Source organism: Pezoporus flaviventris, unplaced genomic scaffold (genome assembly GCF_033815535.1).
Source record: "Pezoporus flaviventris isolate CSIRO_AGI_PZ_B2104156 unplaced genomic scaffold, CSIRO_AGI_Pfla_v1 ptg000041l, whole genome shotgun sequence".
NCBI classification, from domain to species: domain Eukaryota; kingdom Metazoa; phylum Chordata; class Aves; order Psittaciformes; family Psittacidae; genus Pezoporus; species Pezoporus flaviventris.
The window spans coordinates 7,323,442-7,346,337 of NW_026892589.1; the positions used below are offsets into that span (position 1 = coordinate 7,323,442).

At 39.9% G+C, this 22,896-nt stretch overlaps 2 protein-coding genes and 1 non-coding gene across 4 annotated transcripts; 2 read left to right on the top strand and 1 right to left on the bottom strand.

Moving 5' to 3' along the window:
* Window positions 1-65: 65 nt before the first annotated feature.
* Window positions 66-11,283, bottom strand: TRMT2A (tRNA methyltransferase 2 homolog A). 2 transcript variants are annotated; one of them, XM_061465634.1, is made up of 11 exons: window positions 10,594-11,283; window positions 9,795-9,903; window positions 9,118-9,299; window positions 8,119-8,233; window positions 7,757-7,872; window positions 7,028-7,139; window positions 5,899-6,021; window positions 5,221-5,296; window positions 4,595-4,711; window positions 4,268-4,364; window positions 66-398 (listed from the first exon to the last, which is right to left on the bottom strand). In XM_061465634.1, the coding sequence occupies exons 1-11, from the start codon at window positions 11,190-11,192 to the stop codon at window positions 188-190; spliced, it is 1,857 nt and encodes a 618-aa protein (XP_061321618.1). In that variant the 5' UTR covers window positions 11,193-11,283; the 3' UTR covers window positions 66-187. The 2 variants fall into 2 exon arrangements, with proteins under 2 accessions (XP_061321618.1, XP_061321617.1); XM_061465633.1 differs by lacking the exon at window positions 66-398 and adding an exon at window positions 3,571-3,940.
* A 500-nt stretch (window positions 11,284-11,783) lies between these two features.
* On the top strand, window positions 11,784-22,828 carry RANBP1 (RAN binding protein 1). Its single transcript, XM_061465637.1, has 6 exons — window positions 11,784-11,934; window positions 13,950-14,086; window positions 15,894-16,051; window positions 17,942-18,070; window positions 19,986-20,051; window positions 20,994-22,828. Exons 1-6 carry the CDS (start codon window positions 11,920-11,922, stop codon window positions 21,116-21,118), a joined length of 630 nt encoding a protein of 209 aa, XP_061321621.1. The 5' UTR covers window positions 11,784-11,919; the 3' UTR covers window positions 21,119-22,828.
* On the top strand, window positions 20,134-20,266 carry LOC133276076 (small nucleolar RNA SNORA77). The gene has a single exon (XR_009745770.1). It is a non-coding gene; the product is annotated as a small nucleolar RNA SNORA77 (small nucleolar RNA).
* Window positions 22,829-22,896: the final 68 nt, after the last annotated feature.

A 22,896-nucleotide genomic window follows, 5' to 3' on the forward strand; every position in this document is an offset into this window, starting at 1 on the left:
AAACCTGAAGTAACTGCAGCAAGTTAGGGGGTTTTAAGAATGTTTGGTTTTACTTTTTTAATTACATTTTTAGTTATTAAAGAAGAAGTGTAACTTCAGCAATGAAAATTAGGATGTAGATTTGGCTTATGATATAGAGTAATGAGTAGAATGAGACCATGGCAGGTTATACTGATAAGTAAGAAAATCACAAATATGCAACTACTATTACATACAGTCTTGGAAACCAGGCAGTACTCACGATGTCATCTGAGGCTTTCAGTGAAGCACAGAAGGAACTGTTGAGGCTGTAGTGAAAGCACTGGGCTGTGGGTTTCGTTCTTCCTACGAGGATCTTCACGGAATGGTTGCAGTAAGTCTTCTCTTGGAACCATTTCTGCGGGTTCTTTGCTTTGTTCCTAAGGAAGAGAGTGAAAACCAAGGTGGTGGTAGGGCTTTGGGGGTGGCCAAGGGTTGTACTGCTGCATTTCATCCTCCTCTTAGGAGAGGGATTGCTCAGTTAGTTACAATTGCTTTAGCTCCTGGTACATACCTGGACAGTGATCTGGGGGCTGAAGGGAAAGGGGTTGTTTGGGGTTTTGATTGGTTTTGTTTTTACCGTGTTACATAGAGTGCTGCAGTATGAACTTAGTGCCTACTGGATTTTAACAATATTGGCATCAGTATTGTAAGACCTCCTTTTATAGTCACCTGTTGTTTTGGAAATACATAGATTTTAATTTATAGCTGTAGTATTAGATAATGCCGCATAGAATGTTTGAAGCTAAACAGGAGGAATCTTGGAGTCTTACCCATTTCTGTGTTTGAGTGATGTGCTTGGAGGTCTCTGCAAATAGGAGTTCACCCATTTTATATTATATTTAGCTTTTCAGTTTCACAAGTTGTAATCCTGCTGTGACAGGATACGGGTAGTTGGAAGACTATACATAAACTATTATTTAAAGAAGTGGCCTATCTAAAAAGACAAAAGCAAAAAAACACTGCCTCTGCTTTTTTTTGTATAGCTTTAATATATCTCCATCTTCTGAAGGGTATATAATATTGGTGCAGTAGTGACAAGCAGTGATTACTGTTTGTCTGGTTTTGTTTTCTTTTAATAAAGACAGGGCTTCTATCTCCTATGCCTAACCATACTACTCTTTTAGGTAGGTTTTACTTCGGCTTATGTGTTTTCAGCAGAAAAATCTGTACTTGGATGGCACTGTAAAAGACAAATCACCCTTGTAGATCTCCTTATTTTTCTGGTACCAGAATGTCAATACATATGCAGGTCACCTGCAGAATATACATAGATGCCTCGCTTACAAATTTGTTTTCATTATTTTTAAGAGGATTGCTGTATTACCTCAGTCTGCCACTATCAGAATCACAAGGTGACCATTGCCCTTAATGAAAACATCCAGAGATTTCATTGTGAACCAAAGCCTAGAACATATATTATGCATTCTAAACAAAAACAAACAAAAAAAAGATGGTATTAGACCTTGCTGCAGCCTTTAACTGGAGAGATGTCCAGAAAATCGCGCAATAACTGCTGGAACAAACAACTTAACTGCTGTTTATGTCATTGTGAAGTATTCTTGTGTTTTAATGTTTACTATTGTTTGGAGTGTAACAGTCTTGCATTTGCACATAAGCACGAGCTGCTGTGATAGAGGATAGATCATTGCATTAACTTCAGCTTCTGCATGAACACTTACAGTGTGATTCAAGATGTATCCTGAACTTGTCGTGTAACTTGTGTGTTTTCTAGGTAATCGGCTGTAAAGGTTTAGATCTTGACTGTACGAATGCATAAAACAACTGCTGCTTTTGTCACTGATCTTTGTTATTTATCCCTTCTATAGCCAGAGGAGGATGGATATTTTTATAGGGATGGAGTGTATTTTTAAGAACTGTTCCATCTCTTTGGGACTTGGACAGTTTGTGCTTTGCATATTATGTGCTTCTTGACAAAAGTGTGGTATATTGACTTTAAGGATTAGTGTGCATTCAAATCTTCATGGTACTGATGGAAAACTTACTGTGACTTCCAGTTAATAGTCAGATGCTACCTATTTAAACATCAGGCATCCAGCTCTTTCTTCCATATTTATTAAACAAAACTGATGAAGTAGTTGGGTACTCAGAAGTTTAGAAAGACTATTATGCATAATCTTAACTGTTGTATGTAACCTTCCACTTTCCTGTGATGCTGTTAGGCTTTATAAAAAACTTACATGTAATATCCAAGTATTTAAAAAGCATCATGAAGATCTTATTAACTCTCTAGACTGTACTTTGGTTCGGGAGTAAAATTCAGGGAGCGATAACCTCCTCGCTCTGCTTGGAAAGAAATGTGAAGTGCAAAAAGCCATTCTGTTGTTAACCAAATAAAATCATCAGTTACAGTGTTCTGATGCGTATCTGAGAAAATGAAACAACCACCAACCCGGAATTCATTCTTATTGCCCAAGTAGGTGATGATGGTTGCGGTCTGAGTCGTGCTGGGTGCAGCTGCTTGATGCCCGTGCTGAATTGGTACAACTATAAAGCCTCATTGTCACTGAGCCTCTGCTTGCTTTTTTTTCTGCACAATCATATAATCCTCTGTGTTTGGTCTTTGAGTACTACATGTGTATTTTTCAGACAATTAGTTTTGAGCAATAAAGTTTGATATTATAAAATGCTCCAGTGTGATCAGTATTGTGATAGATTAAGCATATTTAGAAAAAGGAACTTTTATTTCTTGATCCCTGTACATATTTTTTAATGGAAATTAAATCCATTACAGGCTCACTGATTCTGGAAGTACTGATTTGCTCATTTTTTTTGCTAAGGAATTTAATGTTTACATAGTCAGACAGCACCTGAAATGAAAGCTTAATTGGAAATTTGTATTTTTACTTAAGTGATACCTGGCTGTAAGCTGTCACTGGTGAGGGCATGCTTGGAGTGAGGTGATCTCGGCTTCACTTGTATGTCTTAGGAAATGATCTAGGAAAGCCTTTATTGTAGTGTCAGTGACACCGATTTCAGCTGTGGACAGCGTAGCATTTTTACTACAATATGAGTTTGTTGCTTCCTCATGATGATTCAGCATGTGCAGGATTTATGGAAATTTAAGATTGCTCCATATTTACTGGCTTGCTCAATAGGCCTGGTGCTATTGTGACAGACTGAGGGATGAAAGGAGTTAGTACTGGCGCTTAAAGGTCCCTGTGACTATATCACTTGCTTTAGGAATTCAGTGCTGTGTTCCCTTGGTTGGCAGCTCTTCCTTACTGCTCAGTCCTTTACTTGTTGATATACAGCTGCTATTCACTAACACAGTGTGGTATATTATACGTGCACTGGTAGGGGTGGTGCATTAAGAATCAGCCCAGGTTTCAAATAGTTGTATCTGAATGTAGTCATGGCATACTGGATTTGAAGCTGTTTCAAGTGGTTCACGAGCAAGACCACCAGATGTTACTTCACTCACTTGATTTTCTTCCTGAGGGCAGAAAGAGAAAAGCAGGATTTGGCCTAAAAGTACATGATGAAACTTAACTGAGATCGATATGATAAAATAACTTGGAAGCCTTGCAATTACTCTGTTGTGCAGATTTATTACCTGGATGTTACAGAAACAATGGTATTGAAGTTGTTAACAAGCAAAAGTAGTTTCTGTCAAGTCTCTCTCAGGAGTTAAGCGGATTCCTTCTCATCGAGAGCAGGATGTAAACGTACACAAGTTGCTTGGCTTGAATCAGCGTTTGATGGGTTGGTGCCATGTCCTGACAATGTGGCTTGAGCAGCAGCAGGTGCTGCTTCAGCAGAGCTCCCATTTGCATAGTCAGCCCTTTCGAAGAGTATCAGTAGCTCACAGTGCTTGGTCTGAGGGAAGAGATCCACAGCCAGTGCTTTAATGGGGCGGAAGGAGGCTCCTCTGACCCTGTTGGAAGGGGCCCGGCAAAGGCTTGATGGGAACAGAGGGAACAAAGAACTGTATTAACATTTTAGTATACTGTTTGTAACTGCTACTCCTCCAAGAAAAGTTTTTCTTCCCCAAGCTGCAATGCCATGATGGGGTTATTCACCACCCCTAATATCTCCCTTATTACTTGCTGACTGGGCAGTACCGGTCCTGGCTTGCTGTGTGGCAGCTCTAACTGTTTCTGGTGAAAGGTGGTAAGCTTCAGTGAATGTGGCTTCAAACTAGAAGTCCAACACCGTCCCACTCCCCAGGAAGCATGTATTTTTCTTACCACATTTACTTACTCAATTTAACACAAGAAATACTCACTCCACAAAGTTATTCATTGCAGCTCTGGGATTGCAGGATACGTAGATAAGCTTTTTCAGGTGTTCAGCTCTTCTAATGGCAAGAATTACCTTGGAATCTACATGATCAAAACCAAGAGAGCCGTTTACCTACAAATAGTTCTGTGTGCACAAGACTCACAGAAGAATTCCAGGCGAGACTCCAGCCTGAACAAAACCACTGCAATACCCAGATGCTTCAAGCTATCCCTGAAGCCTCCTGCTTGATTTATTCCACTGCTGTTTTCTGAAGTTCACCACCAATCACCATTGAGAACAGACTTAGAAATGTAAGAGAAGATAAACTTACGCAGCCCTGCTCGTGGCGGATCCACAATGGTAATGGGGTTCTGAGGAGCTAATATGTTAATCAGGGAAGGAACAATATCTTCAGCCTTCCCACAATGAAATTCAATATTAGTCAGTTCTATAAAAAGACAAAGAAAAGATGTTATCAGGGTACTTGCCAAAGCATCTTCAGTATCCTCAAAGTGGATATGAATTTGGGATGCTTTACAAACTACAAAGTGTTTAGTCAACCCTCCCATCAGTGTAATTTAAACAAGTGCTGGTGCTTCAGGTCACTTAAACAACAGTAACTTGAGTATCCTCCATTATCTGGACTAAAGCAAAACCCCATGAAAAATAGCTACTGTTAATGTTTTCTTCATGAGGCTAACTGTGGCTTCAGCTCATTTCTGCACCAAAATCTTCATTTTCTTTTTGCAGAAAAAGAACAGCTGTTAGTCATCAGGAAAATTGATCTCACAGACTAACACAGTATTTGTTTTCAAGAGAGATAAATGTTTAAAATGGACAAGATTACTATCAACAACATGTAATTCCAAGCTGCTCAGATAAGGCGAAGAGAAGCTAGCAATACAACTACTATACTTCTTAACAAACAGAGATCTTAAGTGGTTTAGCTTAACTAACCATTGATTTGGGCGTTCACTTTGGCGTCCTGTACAGCTTCTTGGCAGAGTTCAATTCCAATCACTTTCTTTACTTGCTATAGAATCAACGGAAAAAGATCTGTCTGTGGTATGTAAATTGAACCACTATTCAGAGCATCACCAGTTAATTAACTACACGAACAGTGACTAGTACCTGGCCAGAAAATTACTGCCTTGCAGCCAGAAAAAAGGTTGAGAAATATCCATGCAAATAAATGTGGACTTTTAAAACTGAAATTGTGTCATCCCAACCTGCAGGTAAGACTCCAGTTATGCTGGCCTTTTTGGGGAGCAGACTCCATTATATGGTCTAGCAAGCTCTACTCTAAAAATGAGGTAAGTAGACATTGGTAATTCATATCCAAAGTTTTCTGAGATAGTCCAAACCAGTTAAGAAGATAGATTCTAGTAAACTTTGGCTATCCTACAGACCTATTATTCTCTCTGAATCTATTGGTTTCAAAATCATTTAGGCAGCTGAACACAAGGCTGAACATTACATCATGATTTGGTAAAACAGCTGCCAGCAGTTGAATTAGAAACTAGTTGCAGAAAATTAAAGATATAATGTGTTGCATATCAAATGCATCAAGTTAAGCACGATTTAACAGACGTAGATCTCTGAAGTAGCTTATAGCCAGGAAGAGAAATTACCCACCTTTGCCAAAGAAATCCCAATGGTTCCTGTACCGCAGCAAATGTCAAGCACCGTGCTCTCTTGGCTCAGTTGTGCCCATTCTCTAATGGCAGTGTACAACACTTCTGCAGCTTGCGTGTTTACCTGTGAAATTATGCTTCAATAGATCTACTTCTTCATAGAGTAAATGTGCACATGTATTTTTCTTGTTCCTAAGAAACAAGTCAACTTGACACGTAAATTGCAATCCCATGTAACTGATCTAGACTGGCAAATGCTGAGACATCACCATTCCATTGTTACAGTCTCATTCAATTCTGAGAAGTAATGTTTTGTTATCTCTGTTCTAGTGAAAACATGACTTGTCCTGTAGTACCTAAAAAGCAGGTTTGGAAACTAGAGGAGGCTGCAAGCAAATTAATTAAGCAAAATACTAAGCAATAACGTGAGGTCTTGAATTTAAAAATTCTTCCTCTCCTTGAACAGGAAGAAGGAAAGATTCAAAACCATTAGAATCTAACTAAGACAATTTTAATCTTGTTGTAATATTGCTTTGAAGTAAATTCTATAGTTACACATCACGGTTAAGGAAGTAGTGTATAGTAAGCTTTCTAAACCAGTGCCTCTAGAGCAAGCGTCTTTGTGCTGAAGAGCAAGCAAAGCACACTATGTGTGTGCGGAAAATAATCTGTAATCTATGGCAGATAATAGAAAGTAGTTTAGCTTCAAAGCATTTACATGCTTCCTTCCTGTTTCAGCACTTTGCATTTCAATGATACAGGTCACTTGCTGAGGCTTTGAAGTGTTAGAAGGGTAGAAATAAGTTTTGGAACACCAATCAAAAATTAGTACTACAAAGACTCCTGAACTCCCTATTGTATGTCCTGTGTACATACAGGCTGCCATTCAACAGGAGGCAAATGGTACTAAACTACTAAAAAGCAACAAAAAGTTGTCTTCAACATGCTCCCATCATGTTTACACTCATTCACTGTTTTTACAGCCAAACACAATACTCAAAGGTATTTAATCATACCAAATATCTAAAAGATTAGATCTCTAGCTATATAACATCCTGTTACCCAGCATTAGCCAAGCTTAAGGGCATTAATGCAAACCCAGTCAAATCAGCAAGTTGTATCATCCTTACCTGAAAAAATGCATGAGGAGAAATTCTAAATTTTAGGCCAAGAAGTTCTTCATATATGTACTTGTCACCAGCCACATGCTCCAAAGGCAAGTCTTCAAGACTGGGAGACTTCCTGGTGGGAGGAAGGCCCGGTGAGGTGAAAAAGAAAGAAAGAGAAAAAAAGAGAAGACAAACACATTTGTCAGAATTTTTACCAAAGCTCTATTCATCTTTAAAACTGCAGTACTACATGCTAAACAGTAATTTATAGTGGGCCAACATTTATCATATCCTTTTAGAGATGATCTTTTTGGCCACTTTTTTTTCTGACAGTGTACAGTTGTTCCACTGATGTCAACAGCAGAACCTACACTGTCTCTAGATGAAGTGTGAGCCTTATGCTCTGTGGAAGAGGATGGTGCAATCAAACAATCACATGAAATAAGGACAAAAGGGAGCAGAAGTTACTTGCTGATAATAATAAATATCCATCTACTGCAGTAAATACTTCTACAGCTTGGCAGCCAGCAACTAGTGGGTTTACCCACTGAAAATTTTGCCTGCCTTTGTCCACCTGAGCACTACAGGAGAATGGGAAATTTCAGGGGTCTCTTGTGGAAAAGATAAACAACTGTTCACCAAATAAGTAACACTGCTGCTACCTGAAATAGACAAAACAGTGGTGTGGAAGTGCCACCTATTTTTCTGTTGCAAACAACCCCCCCCCCAAACCAAAGTCAACTCTCTCACCTTTGTCCTTCTTCCACAAAGTAGAGAGAAGTAACACCACTGGTCTTTCCCATCCCTTCCGTGAAGTACTTTGCCAGCGAGTTTTTCAGGTCAGCCAGCTCTTCCTTACTTAATTTCTAAAGGTTTCATTTGAAAGAACAAAGAATAGTTATCTTAGTGACTTAAAGATCTGATTTAGTGTACACATTCTATATTAATTACTTGTTCACTTCCATGTATCAGATTCATCTAAACAGAAGAGTAGTAATAGAAGGTAAACTCACCAAGTAATATTTCTCTTTCATATGCACTATTCATAAAATCAAATTTATGTTATTTTAAAGCTATTTGTCTGGCTGCACATTATATATCAAGTTAAATACCTGAGGATTAAAATAAACAATTGCCATGATGTGGCCATTCCTGCTGGTACGGACAGTGAGCTGTTTCCAGTGACCTTCATAGGTTTCCGGGCTGTAAACTGAGTAAGGAGTTGACCTGCAATTTTCAGAAGCTCAGTTACTTAACAGAGAACTATTTTTTTTGCATAACATTCAATAGCTGATTGAAACAAAAGCCAGCTCACTATGCAAAGTGATGAAAAACATTAAGTACAAACAGAGGCTACATTGATTTGTCAAGAATGACTTCCACATCTTAATGAAGAAGAAAAGAGACTGATAAATAGATAGTATCTCCTAATGCAAAATAATCTGTCCCTGCTTCTCACTACTCTCTTGCCCATTTTAACCTATCCACAATTACAGATAGGATACAGGCAGCTTCTTACCGCACTCAGAGGATGACCCAGTTTTTTATAATGCCTTCATTGGCTTATGTGATTCATACCAAGTTCAGACTTTCCATCTTCATAGTTCTTCTGAGCTTTCCATTTTTGAGGATTTAGTTGCTTTTTAAAGAAACCACTCCTTCTCCCAAAAAATACTGTTGCTTAAATTTACATCTTCCATTTTATTCCTTGTTGATTCTTCTCTTCATCCAAGGAAGCAACTGACGTTTGCTATCCAAATTACTCTTTTAAAAAGCCTTTTTCTGAGTATTTCTTTACAATTAGTGGAAGAAGCTCTCAAATAACAGACACATTTTATTGTGGACTTACACATCTTATTACGTGAGATAAAGCTGTGTTTGGCTGGTACCTGTACCTCCATCTCTGAAGAGCTGAGCAAGAGCAAGGGAAAACCACCCAGTGATATAAGTACAAGATGTAAGCGTCAAAGATCTGCTGAACATTGAGACTGGTATATCTTAGGTCATAAAGCTCAGAGCAAACACTAAGCTTGTCATAATATTTAGTTTTAAAGGTATTTTTGAGTAAGATATCAAAACCTTTACAGAGAAATCATTGTACTTGTGCTCACCTTATGTAGTCTTGGAAAACTTTTACTACTTTTTTGGCAATAGCAGGAATGTGAATAGTATCAAATGGCTCCACTACAGCACATGTACCACCCTTATATTTGCCAAGACGACAACCCACAGTTTTGTCTTCTTGATTTACACCAATCCCAATCAAGAACTCACATTTGTTGCGATATTCAGTCTAGATTTAAAATAAAGTTATGTAAGATATTTACATAGCACTTAACTGTACATGCCAAGTTTTTCCTGAAGCAACCCTCATATGATTAAATGTATCTGCACGCGAACATAGGACATTCGATTCATATGGAAGCTATTAATGGATTTTAATATATGAGAACAGCAATAATGAAAACTTATTAGTAAATCTTGCCATTTAAACAGAAAAATATTGCCTCTATTGAAGAATGTATCAGCCCAGAATGCAAGCTTCTAGGGACAGCATGTTAGTTTTAAAGTTAGAATATCCAGTTAATTTTAACTATTCTGCTTCCTCTAAATATTTCCATAGTATTTATCTGAAAGGCAATGTCTGAAATTCATCAATCATTACAAGATAAAGTCAAATATTCAGTTTGCTCACTCTATTTTAAGGCTAAATAGATTTACATTTTAAATTTTAATTTTACCCAAAACTCATTAATCCCATTTCATACTTTACCGAGGATCACATTACCTGTAATGGTGATGCTTTCACTCCCTCTACTGGACAACACAGTTTATTATACTTCTGCTTCTGGAGGAACAACCAAGGTAATAAAGCTCTGTTGTTATTTCCTATTTCCCTGCCCAAATCAGAAACAAGATTTTAAAGTACACATTTAGAAAAACTGAGGTTAACAGTTGCACAAGACTTTTTTTTCTTTTTTTTTTTTTTTTTGGTACAGGTCATAAAAAGTATCGTATTATCAGATGAAAATGATTTTAACATGCAAACCCCACCAACTTTACAAGATCTGTACCTGAAAAAAAAAAAAAGTTAAATGTAGTTGGAAAAGTATGTACCCATGCATGAAAAAATGCCAGCTTTATCTATGTGAGGCAAAGGATAGAAGGGATATTTTGATCTACAAAGATCAGGCATAAATATTTGAGGGGATTTTTAAAGAGAAAATCCTCACAGTGATTTACCATCTCTACTGACTGATCCACTCTCACACCACTTGACAGTACCAAATTTTTTCAAGGGCACAAACATCCATCCTTCTGCTTAGGCCTATTAAGATTTTTTAACAGGTCTTAAAAGAATGCGCTTTCATTTAGCAATGTTCTGAGGCTGAGCAAGAACAACAAACTTTGTCAGCTGGAACAGTTTTTAGGTCTGAGCATTGCAGATTAATTTACTTTGTATGGGAATTTGGTTTTTGACCTACCTCTAACTTACTTTAGAGATAGCAATTTGTGCAAATTTAGCTATATCCCATCATAACGTCACGTCTTGTAAACATGACAGTAGCTTTACAAAGAGGAATTACTTTGTTAGCTTCTGCAGCACTTGTTCGCATTCCTGCTTCTTTCTGGCCAGCTGCTCTTCGTAGGGCACGTTCCACAACGGGGTCACAACATCTGCTATTTGTTTGCTCAGGGGCTCCTCTGCACCGGCTTTGGAGGGAGCCAGACGCTTCACCTCTCCCTGCTCCATCTCCTCTTCCTTCTTCCTTTTCTTGGCGATCGGGTCAGCTTTGGGCTTGGCAAGTCTGACGCTGAGGTGCCGGCTCTTCCACAACACCCCATGCAGGACTTTCATTGCCTGGTCCCTCTCCTCCTCACTCTTGAACGTTACGAATGCAAATGTCTGTTTCCCGAAAAGTTTTATCTTGTGAGGATTGAGCCCGTATTTGGCAAGGAACTTTTTCACGTCATTAAACCCGATATATTTGGGAAGGTTCTGTATTTCTAATTTATAGATCTCGGAGGTGAACAAGTCTCCCTTAATGTATCTGTACATGTCGTGGCAGGCCGCGGGGCTACCCCCTCCTCCATCTTCCTGGCCCTCCACTTCAGCCCCATCTGTAGCCTCCAGCACAGGAGCCGCGACGCTGTCGGGGTCGCACCGATCGCTGTCCTCCGACATGCTCCCGCCAGCCCCTCGGTGCGGCCGCACAGTACCCACGCCGGCCTCCCCTCAACGCGGGCCACCAGGCCTACCTCGGCCCCACGGTGCGCCCACAGCACCCGCTCCGCCTCTCCTCAGCGCCAACACCGGGGCAACCGCGGCCCGCGCAGTCCTCACGCTTCCTCGTGCCGGACTCCTGCGGGCGGGGCTGTGGCGTCACCCAGAGACCGTAACAAACGGAACGGGAGAGAAGCGGGTTTATTCCCGTTTCTGACGCCGCTCGCGCGCGGGTCAGCCGCGTCGCTTGAAAACCAAACACCGGTGTTTAAGAAGCGACTACAGTACTGACCCGTCCGTCACGCACGCGGGCGCCATCTTGGGTCGGTCGCCGCCATGCCGCGAGGGCTGATGGGAAGCGCCTCAGGAGCGGGACAACAAAAAAAAAACCTTTGCCGGGAGCAGGGGGGGTCCGGGGCGGGGATCGGTGTCCCCGAACGGGGCTGAGGGCAAGGCCGGGGCAGGCGCGACCGGTGCTTTCCCCGCTCCTAGGTCCTCACCAGCCGCGGCGCGCCGGGGGCGGGCCAGGAGCGCGGCGCTGAGGGAAAGTGGGTGTTTCCCATCGGGCCTTGCGGCGGCGGCGGCGCGGGCTGCGGGAATGAGGTAAAGGCGGGAGGGGCGGGGGCGCGCGGCAGGAAGCTCGGCGGCCAGGCGGTAACGGCGAGCGGCGCGCAGTGAGCCCGGCCCCATGGCGGACCCCAAGGTGAGGGCGGCGGGCGCGCTCCGGTGGGCAGGGGAGCCGGGTGCCTTAGTGGGAAGGCCTGGAGTTGAGGGGGGATGCGGGCGGGGGAAAAGGGGAGGTAGCGCGGGCCACGGTGGTGAGGGAGAGTAACGGAAACAGGTGGGGCCCGGCTGGAGGCTCAGGGCCGGCGACAGGGCCCAAGGGCCGGCCGGGCGTGGGGCGGCGCACAGGAACCGAAAGATTTAGGCGGGCGGGGGACCGGAGGTCAAGCGAAGCCCGGGGCCGGGAAGGACGGGTTCTGGGCCTTGCCGGAAGGAGGTAGCGGCAGCGCCGCCGCGTCCCGCAAGGCTGGGCTCGCTGCGGCCGCCCCGCCGTTTCAGGCGGCTCGGGCACGTGCGTCTCCTGAGGCCTGGCCCCCCCCCCCCTTGGTAGGGGAGGGTGCGCTCCTGGCCCGCCCAGTGGGCGCCCTGCAACGGCCGCGTCTCCTCCCGACCGCGAGAGAGCTGGAGCCGGTTTCGTCCGCGACCTGGCCGCTTCTTAGAGAACCATCTCCTCTTTCTCTCCTTTTTTCTTCTCCTCCTCCTTTCCAGCCCCTCCCCCCCGCCTCTGGACTGAACCCGTCGTGCCGCGGCCCAGCGAGGGGAGCAGCCCCACGTGCTTGCATAGCGGCAGGACGGGATCTTATTGTGATAACGGGATCTGCTTTCTCTTACATGTGGCTGTTCTGAATTACGGGTTTCTCACTACTTCTGTAGTTAATTGGTCAGGCACGGAACAGGTGATGGATTACGATACGGGATGTGCTGCTTGCTGCTGGAGGAGACTATCTAAAAGTTTGGCCAACGTTTCTTTTCTTTTTTTCTTAAAACCTGATGTGACTTAATGCCTTTTTGGCTTTTTTCTTACGTGCTGGAGCACTGGGGACAGAAAACTAATGGTAGCTGCTGTGATGCTGACATAACCAAAACTTATTTTGCAGCATTCTCACCTAATTCTCCCTTCACCCTTATTTATTTTTTTCCTATTTAGTGAAAATAGGGTGCTTCATGCCAGTCGCTTTATTCATGCGTGATGCGTACCTGCTCTATAAAAGATAACCTTAAGCAGAATATGTAAGAGTGGACTCTTTCATCTGAAAAGCGAAAATAAGATATAAGTGTCTTTGATGTGTACATTGTTTTTTGCTTTTTCTGTTATTCAGACAACAGCAAAAAGCCCCAAATCAGTTCCCTTGACCTGAGATAGCTGTTTGTGGCCTCATTAAACTTGCAGATGAATTTCCCTCCTAGGCTTCTGTACTGAATTCTTAGCAGTGCATATGTATGAACTAGTGGAGATGTTTATCCTTTAGTCACTAGTCACATACTAAAGACAATTCTTAAGCTTAATGGATGCTATTGCATATTCTTAAATAACTAAATAGGAGGTCATATTTTGGCCATTTGCCCATAACGTAAAGCTCTACAAAGAATCTTAAAGCAAAAAAACTTTAATTCTTAAAGCAAAAAGAAACAGTCATGTGTGTTGCAACCGTGCTTCAAAAATACCTTTGATTATGGATGATTCCAATACGTAAAATTGGAATAATGAACTTCTGGAAGTAATGTGTCGCTTAAGCTGGGTTAGGTGGTTGTATTGGTGGTATGTTTGTGGGGTTTGGTTTTGTTTTCCATTAATGGTAGGCCATTAGCCACTAAGAAATAGTAGTGCTTTAGTAAAACACATTATAGAGGAGAAATAGGAGAAGGCATTATTTTTACATAATGAAGAGCTTCGAAGCTGAGCCTCTGCACAGTTCGTGAGTGGTAGGACTAAAATACCTGGCACTGCAAGGGCAGCTTTTTACTTTTCTTTGGTGTATGTTTACTTTAAACCTTTGTTTTCCACTATAATAATTTTTCTTTATTATTACAGGGTATTTCAGTTACTAAAATCCAATTGCTGAATAGTCACAAACATTTTAATTTTGAACACAGATATGAGTACTTCAGATTTTAAGTACATAGCAAGTTTTTGGCTTTTACCTCTCTTTCCAGGAAACGCATGATGAGCATGATACTTCAACTGAAAATGCAGATGATTCTAACCATGATCCTCAGTTTGAGCCCATAGTTTCCCTTCCTGAGCAAGAAATAAAAACTCTGGAAGAAGATGAGGAAGAACTCTTTAAGATGCAAGTAGAATATTTCTAAATTAATATATGTAAATGTTTATTAGGCTTAAATTTGGATGTGTTTATAAAAAGATAGGTAACTTGTTAAGATTCTCTGTGTATGAAGTGGTAACCTAAGTTGGTAGCTATTTACTGTGATAGCAGAGGTTGAATGGGGAAATTATTGATAATAATGCCCCAAGAGACTCTGAAGTCTGGAAAAATAGAAGGGAGCTGATACCAGAAATCTGCTTTTAATATTGTTTAGCCTGTAGGAAGACATTGACTTGGATAATAATCAGAGGTTTGAAGCTGTGTGATCACAGTATAAAACAAGTATCAGGGGGGGTGTGGGGGGGTGGTGAGATGCATGTAGTGTAGCTGCCGTGCATCCCCAGTTGTAAAGGATGATGTATGTATGATGTGCTGAAACAATAAAGGCAGTAGATGCAGTACAGTATGGGGACATTTATGCTAGTACTTTTCTGTTGTGTTAAACATAGTTTTATCCTTAGATTAGGCTTGTTCTCAAATCATGGTAGCTTGCTTAAGATGTATGATCTGTCTGAAGAAATATGGAGGCTAAAGGCTTAAGCAGTGTTTTGAATGTGATCCCTGATGTGTTTGCTTTAAATAGGTTTAAGAAAATACTGCTTTTACTTAATCACAGCAGGGTGTTATTCATCAGGAAGAGAGATTTGAGTTCTCTTTATACAAATTCTGGTAAAAACTAAAGCAGTGGTCAATTTTTGACAAGTATGATGAGGTCTCTGACCATTAGGCCTCTCTGTGCATGTGACATGCAATATCAGATGGAAAGAAGAAATTTTCTTAATTAAGAAGGAAGTGGGGGAAATAACAGTGTATGTTCCAGTGCTCTGTAGGTTTATTATGTCTACAAAGGGGTGAAGGAGGAAAGGAATCCTTTTTATTCCCTACTGAGTCCCCAGCTGGACTTCAAAGGAAGGACTTGCTTTGGAACCAAGTAGTTCTACATCAGAGCATCTGTTAAGAGTTGCATGTCCCATCTTTTTCATGAAAGACCTGCCTTATTACAATTCCCTATGCCTTGCTCTTTTACATTTTCATATATATCCTGTCATGTGAATAGGTGCTTCCTTTTCTATAGCAGAATCTTAAATTCCTCACTAGCAGAGCTCAGACAGCCTCTTGGGTCAGTTTTGGCTAATGTACCAGACTGCTGTTTCTCTTTTGGCATACTACCATCTTGGGAAATTAAACAGGGATGTTCTGAAGCAGGTATGTTGCACTGCAGTGCAGCACTTCCTTTATTCCTGAGTTAAGAAAAGCAACAACTAAGTTTTAGGAGTTAAAAGGAAATGAGTGACTCTAGAGGGTGAGGCACTTTGTTAACAGTTGATCAAATATTGGGCTTGGAATTATGCAAGAGTCTTTTCTTAGCCTCAAGGTGCTCAGTTTCTTGAATTAATAAATATTGCTGGTTGGATGGAGCAGTTGTATTCATAATAGATAGAAAAACTCTAGCTATAGCAAAATGTGTTAATTAGCTACCTTAATTTAAAAGGTAGCCTACACCAAATACATTTATCATCCCCCCCCAAATGTGTCCAGAACCTCTTGAATATTAGAATATTGCATATTTCCTAATAGTTTATTACTAAATGTGGGTTTCTTTTATCAGTTTCTCAGTTTGAATGCTGAAGCAGAACAGGGAACCTTACTAAAGTAATAATTTTTTTTGTTGTGTGTGGCTTTTAAAACAACAACTGTACTGATCATGTCAAGTCTGCTTTTTGATAAATGTTTCTACATGCAGGCTAACTTCTTGAATTCTCTCTTCTTCAAGGCGAGCAAAGCTATTTCGATTTGCATCCGAGAATGACCTTCCAGAATGGAAAGAACGAGGAACTGGTGACGTAAAACTCCTAAAACACAAGGAGAAGGGAACAATTCGCCTTCTCATGAGGAGGGATAAAACCCTAAAAATCTGTGCAAACCATTATAGTATGTTCAACTTTACTACTTGTTTTTAAAAATAAGCTTGTCAAAGTGTACACTGTAGATTAAGAACACAGTGCCTTTTTAATAGCAGGCAGAGAACTGTTGTGTGTCTTTAAAGGGGCGCCAAATTCGTATTGTACTGTAGATACAGTTGTCTCTTGCTATGCACACAAGGCTACAAGCATCAGAAACAATGAATGCTTATTTTTGTTAATGGAAAGAACCTTTAATTTGTGTTGATGATTGTCTGCAAGGATGGGACTAGAAGTTTTTTGGGTTTTGTTGTTTTGGGTTTGGTGTTTTTTTTGTTTGGATTTTTTTTTTGTTCCCCTTCAGACTCTGATAGTGTTCTAAAGACACTTTAAAATTTAGCTGGGATAGGCAGATGTGGTTGATCCCAGTCAGTGTGTGCATGTTCTTTTTAATAGTTAACAGTGTGGAAAATAATAAGAAATAAATGTATGCTGGCTGTTTTAATAAAATAATGGAAAATAAGTAATCATGTAACAATTTACTACTTTGATTAGATAGAAGCAATTGCTTATCAATCAGAAAACATACTGAGACGCTAGACTAATCTATGGCTGCCTTTCTCTGCTTGTGAAGTAAACTGAAATGAACATGGTATATTCAGCTAATCCTTCAAAAAGAAAGTGTAGTGAGAGCTGATGGAGCTGAGAGGAGGGGTTTGTTCCTTTGATCCTCTGAATAAAAATGAACATGAAAGGGAAAGACAGACTTGAAAGTCAATAGAACTAGCAACAAGTAGACTAATTTGATAATAGTTTGTTGCTTGCTTGCTTTGGTAATACTCAGGTTTTTACATGAAGAGTACAATAGTATTCTCTGGAGTTAAATCACATTTAGATAACTTGAAATGACTTGTTTTGAGTAGCTTAATACAAATCCGAAGTCAGAAGCAATAATGCTTGTTTTCTGTGGGCAGTTCTTTTCAGAGAATCAGACTATACAGGGGACACAGGTGTTCCTGTTTAGTAATTGAAATGGCAAATATGAAAGAGTTATAGTCACCAACAAGAATAAACCTTTTGTTTAGAAAATAAATATTGCACATATGCAAAGCAGGATTGATGAATTTATAGTGTTAGTCTCAAAAGGGTTTTTTGTGTTTTCCAAAACATTAAATGAAATGTAATTTGATCTCTAAATTTAAAACATGCAAGAAAGTGAGTAAGCTTCAGATTTCTCCCAGACTAAAGAAAGGACCCGGTGGGGGGGAAGCCTTGTTTAAACTTTGCATGTGCATAGCATAAAAAGTCTCAGAGCACTCTGTCAAAGTTCCAACTTCCTCAGTCAAGTGAAGTAATTATCATGTCTTGGAGGGAAAGAGTTCCATTTACTGGGAAGGATCAAATGGGTTGAACATATGCTGTGCACATCTTGCAGCACTGCAGGATTGTGTGATATCTGTTTGTAGATGATGGGAGAGAAATGAACCTTGTTTGACTAATTGTGGGAATAAGGCTTTTCTTAAGTATTTTTCTGTAGTATGTAGTATTTTCAGTGTGCAAAAGAATGAATATGGTTTTGTCTGTTTGGGTTCCCTTTCCTCCTAAACTGTGACTGTGCTTAGTGACTGCATTTCTCATAGCATCACAGTCATTTATTTTTTTTTTTATGCAACAATTGAATGAAACCCTTTCTTAAAACAGGGAATCTAGCATTCTTTTATGCAGTGATGGTCTTGCATCCTTTTATTTGACAATGTAAGGAAAAGATATACGTGGGCACCATTACCTTCTATTTACCCGAAGTATTTCTGCGTAAAGTATTTTACATAAGCATTGCAGCCATTTGTCAGTAAGACTTACGGAGGCTCGTGGAAAACATTTACTATTGTGCTTTGTACATCTTTAAATGTTTTCCTTTCAGTCACACCTTTAATGGAGCTGAGGCCTAATGCTGGGAGCGACAGGGCGTGGGTCTGGAACACACATGCTGACTTTGCAGATGAAAGCCCCAAGCCTGAGCTTCTGGCAATCCGGTTTTTAAATGCAGAGAGTGAGTAGACTGGCACTGAACTTAACATTGATTCTACACTGTTAAGTTACATTACATGTCTAAACACTACAGTAAACCACTATTGCAGGTATGCTATATCTTACCACTGCATGGTAGTGTTAGCTAATTACTGCTTCAACTGAGAGAAGTTGGTTAATTGCTTAACCATATGTGTTGACAAACAGTGCAGTAATTAGAGCTTTCTGCCTTGGGCACTGGTTTCTTTTTTTACTTAAGCCATGTCATGCAAGTGTAATGCTAATTAGAATAAAACTAAAAGCAGTAATACTATGGGGTAGAGATTAATACATGCAGCTTGCTTTCATTTATCTCAGGTGCTCAGTTGTAGTTGATTACATGTTTGCATTAGAAGCAAAGAAGTGCTGACCTGAGATTTCTGATCTGTCTGCATTAGCAGAACATGTGATATTTTCTTATAATTGTTTTGAGTATCTTCTTTATTTTGATTGAATTAAAATGTGCAGTGAAAAGCACTATCATAGTAGTTGATGCTCTTTTTCAGTACTACCAGAACAGAAAGTAGGTCTGTGATTACAGATGGATCAGTTAGCTAGGGCTGAATGCTAATGTAGTTTTCCCAACTCCTTAAGATTGCATCAAAGAAGTGGTTTTTTTGTTTCCTTAAAAAAGAAAAAAAAGGCAAAATTAAAGAGGAAAAATGTTTGTGTTTCCTGCTTTGTCATTTGCCACACAAGTTTAGTGTATTAGCCACCTCTTCTCCCTACATGCTAGATGGCTAATAATGTTGTATATTTTTTAATTAGATGGATTTCCCTATATCTGGGAAGAACTTAGTATATCTTGTTTGCTTCCTTATCCTGAAGTCTCCAATATCATGTTATTTAACCAAATAAGTCTTCCTGGTCCTACTGCTTTGTCCTTAATCAGGAAATTAAAGGGGTTTGGTAACTATTTGTTTATCTTTGAAAAGTCTCTTTCTGGTAGAAGTTGTTCAGCTCATTGAGTGTTTGTCTTGAGGGAGAAGTCCTCTTTGCCTGTTTATCCTTGCAGTACTGACTGAGCAGCTGACATGTGAATAGACATAAGCCTGCCCTTCAAGTATCCTTCCTATTGGTGATGCTTGAAAAGGAATTGATACAAATGCTTCCTGAACTAGTTTCATAGTGGCTTCTGAATTCCTGTGGTGGAACAGTGACCTCATGTGGTCAGTCAGACAGAGTTGGCATATACAAAATTACCTTCTTACCTTTCTGATGTTAAAAACTGCCTTGCATGATCTGCTCTTGTGTCCTGTTGCTTATATTACTTGCATAGAAACATTATTGTAACTTGATCAACTGCTTGGAATGACTGTTAAATCAAGTGGAGGATTAAGCCAAAACATAACAAGGCTTATGCTTCCTTAGCTATTGTAGTCAGGAACAGTTTGAGTCTGGGCCTTGGGGAGTTGAATTTGAATGCTGTACTAGTGAAACAGGCTTTACCTTGCATTCTTGATGCTAAGAATTGTAAGTTATGGTAAGGAACTGGAGGTCTTCTAGGGTATAATGTAGCTGGCAGAGAGTAGCTGATCTTCAGACTTTAGCACACAGTCATATTAGCAGTGCCTGACATCATTCTTATTCCTGTAGGCTAGGGACAGCTGGGAGTTGCAGTAACTACAGAACAGCTGCTTCTGGCATAGTTTTAAATACCTTGCAAAATCAGGTGCTTTAATAGGCTTGCTAAAGAAAATAAACTGCTTCTGCACAAGATGCGATTTAAGAATTTCACATAGCGTCTTATATGATTTTAAACTAGACTACTTCATAAGTGCTTATGAGTTTTGTTTGCACAAAACTTTTCCCCAAGTATCTTTAGTCAAGATTGGAAGTATTCAGTGTTGGAAGGAGGTAAAACTAATGAAAAATATATTTTGTCTGTACCAAAACAGATGCACAGAAATTCAAGGCAAAATTTGAAGAATGCAGGAATGAAGTAAACCAGAGAGCAAAGAAAGGTAAGGCTACAAGTCTAAGTGTAGTACCATGCTGCTTTTTCCAGGTGTCTGAGTGGTTACAGCGCCCTGGAGTGCTGTTTCAGCAGACTCACTCTGTACTGAACTGCGGTCTTCAGTTCAGGTGCTTTTTCTGTCTGCGAGAGCAATAGTTCACAGGAGTGACGGTTGCCTTCTTTCTTATAGAAGGCTGTTACAGTTGCTGTTGGGACATTGCCCTTTTGGAAAGGCTACTAAGGAAGCATTTCTGGTCTATATTACACAAGTGAACTGTGAACACTGCAACCACAGTGATATTTCCTTCTTCCAGTTCCCCTTCCCAAATTCCACAAATATATAATCATGCAAGTAGAATACTTAATTTTTATAGTTGTTAATGTATATGAAGTTTTAACATTTCTTCACAGGTCTCTATTGATTAACTCACTGCCTTGTAGAATTGCCTGTGTCAAGATAGCTCACCATGTAAAATAAACACCTCCATCTTTCTAGAGTACTGATTATGGGTGGTGTACAGTCAGCACTCATCAAGATATTTAGAGCATATTTTTGCAGTCTTAAGAACTTCCTCTTCCCCAGTTTCAAACTGGGGAACTTGACTTTTGATCGAGATGCATAAGAAGCCATGGGTTTGAGACATTGTCTTGACTGGACACTGCATGGAGCCTGTTACTGGTAGCAGCAAAGGTGACCAAATGTTCATGTTTCTCAGTCCCTAGGATTAGGCCCTCAAGTGGTATTTCTCAAACTGTGACATCTGAGGTGCTTACCAAAGGAAAAGAACTGGAATCAATCACTCCAGTGATCAGTGGAGAATTTCTTTCCTCTTGTTATCACTCCAAATACCAGTGGTGTCTCCCCACCTGTCTCACCCTCCACTTTCCCCTCTAACAGGAAAAATCCATTACTGCCAGTTTGTAACTTTCTTCCTAATCAATCTCTTAGCAGGCACAGACAAAAATGATAGCGCTGATAAAGTTGCTGAAAAACTAGAAGAGCTTTCTGTAAAGGAAGAGAGCAAAGAATCTGAGAAGAAAGAGACCAAGGAAAAAACTGAAGAAAAGCAATAAATCATTCTGGGCCTTGCAGTTTTTCCTTTTGTTGTTTTGTTGTTTTTTTTTTAATTTCCATTTTTTTTCCCTTTTTTCTTTTTTTTTTTTTCTTTTTTTTTACAAGGGACTTTATAAGGAACTGAATTCAACGTTCAGGTTATTTTTTTCTAAGCTTTTGTCCTTTTGAAGATGTCTTCAGAAAAATCCATTCCCCAGTCATGAAAATGTACTGTGCTAACTTTCTTTTCCATAGTGGAAACACTTATTTATAGTCATCCAAAAGAGTGAATAAAACAAACTTGAAAATGGGATCAGAGGACAGAACTGAATTTTCTATGTACTTTAAGAGCTTATGAATACACTTGTTTCATTGGATGTTGAGATACATATCATCATACCTGTGGATTAACTAGGGTAACAGGGAAGATTAAGATTATATACATGTTTCTTATGTGGCTTCTAAAACTGTAATATAACAGAGCCTTCACAATTTCTGCTGTGTGTTCCTGAGCAGGGAATGTGCCTGATTTTTTGAAGTGCAGCAGACTTCTGGAATCGGGTGATAGAGCATTCCTGCCATACTTTTAATGGTGTTCCATCAGACAGTGAAAATAAAGGTAGGGGGAAAATGTATTATGTGAGACTTGAAGTATTTTCCTCTTACAAGACAAAATCTCAGTTTACCTCATGCACCATAAATTTGTTAAATGCTTGACTCTAGCACAAAGATGATGCTGTGGTCCAAGATCTTTCATGGTGTGCTGCTTGCTGTCTGAAGGCAGTGGCAGCCTCTTACGTTAAGGTGTATACAAAGGAATCTTAATTGTTTGAGTACCTTACTATGAGATTCCTTGTGTCATCACATCATAAAAGTTGTACTTTATAGCTTTTTTTCAGTGCTTTGGACCTTGCATTGTTTTTACAAACCAGAGGGGTTCTGAACTTTTAAGATGAGTGTTGGAACAGTTATGCTGTACACACTTCAGGGGTGCTCTCCTTGCCAGAATAGGCAAATTGATCAAATCTTTTCTCTGCAAATGTTTTCTGTTTATCCAGTTTTAAGTTAGTGCTAGAGAGCAGGAAAAAAACCTATAGTGAGCAATAAAATTGACACGGTTTAAAGTCTGATGGTGGTTAACAGTGAAATTCAATTAATCTAATACAAGGATAGCATTAGGATAGGATGAAATTCTTTAATACTGTTTCCACAATAATTATGAGAACTTGCCAAAGTTTGCTGAACTAAGACTGTATGATGTCAACATTAGATAGGAAGACCCTTCTGTCTTCATAAAGAGGCTTTCCAAGTAAGTGAGGCTCTGCAGTCTACCTGAGGAAAATGTATTTCTTAAAATCTTGTCTTTCTACTTTAGCACTTCCTTTTGCTGCTACAATGAACTAGTCTGAAATCTGGAGCTGTAATTAAGGTACTCATTCAAACGACATAATTCTTTTGGTGTTGTGCATGTTCCCCTTCAAGTACAGCAGATGTCAAAAGTCTGTTAATTAACAAAGATGGTTGAAAGGTAAAGTAAAATGCTCTTTAGTGTTTCTGGTTTGGAAATAACAAGACAAAGCTATTCTGAAGTGCTTAGCATTTGAATGTAAAAGCCAAATCTTTATCTGTGAGTCACTGTAAATTCTCTGATCTGATAATGTCAAACAGTGTGTCTAAATTGATAAAATGCCATTTAAAAATTTCAAAATAAATCTAAATTTTCATTTAAAGGATTTGCTTTTCATTTAAAGAACTCTTTCTGGGAGTGCATTTTTAGCCTGCAGGGGCAGCACAGTGA

Bases quoted from the DNA above. Each gene is read 5' to 3' on its own strand.
- RANBP1 (XM_061465637.1), top strand. The intron at 14,087-15,893 runs GCAAGTAGAATA...CTCTTCTTCAAG, and splicing joins GAGGAAGAACTCTTTAAGAT to GCGAGCAAAGCTATTTCGAT. The intron at 20,052-20,993 runs GTAAGGCTACAA...TCAATCTCTTAG, and splicing joins AAACCAGAGAGCAAAGAAAG to CAGGCACAGACAAAAATGAT.
- TRMT2A (XM_061465633.1), bottom strand. From the start codon at position 11,192: ATGTCGGAGGACAGCGATCGGTGCGACCCCGACAGCGTCGCGGCTCCT. The intron at 6,022-7,027 runs GTAAGGATGATA...ATAATTTCACAG, and splicing joins CTCCTCATGCATTTTTTCAG to GTAAACACGCAAGCTGCAGA. The intron at 5,297-5,898 runs GTGGGTAATTTC...TTGATTCTATAG, and splicing joins TTGGGATTTCTTTGGCAAAG to CAAGTAAAGAAAGTGATTGG.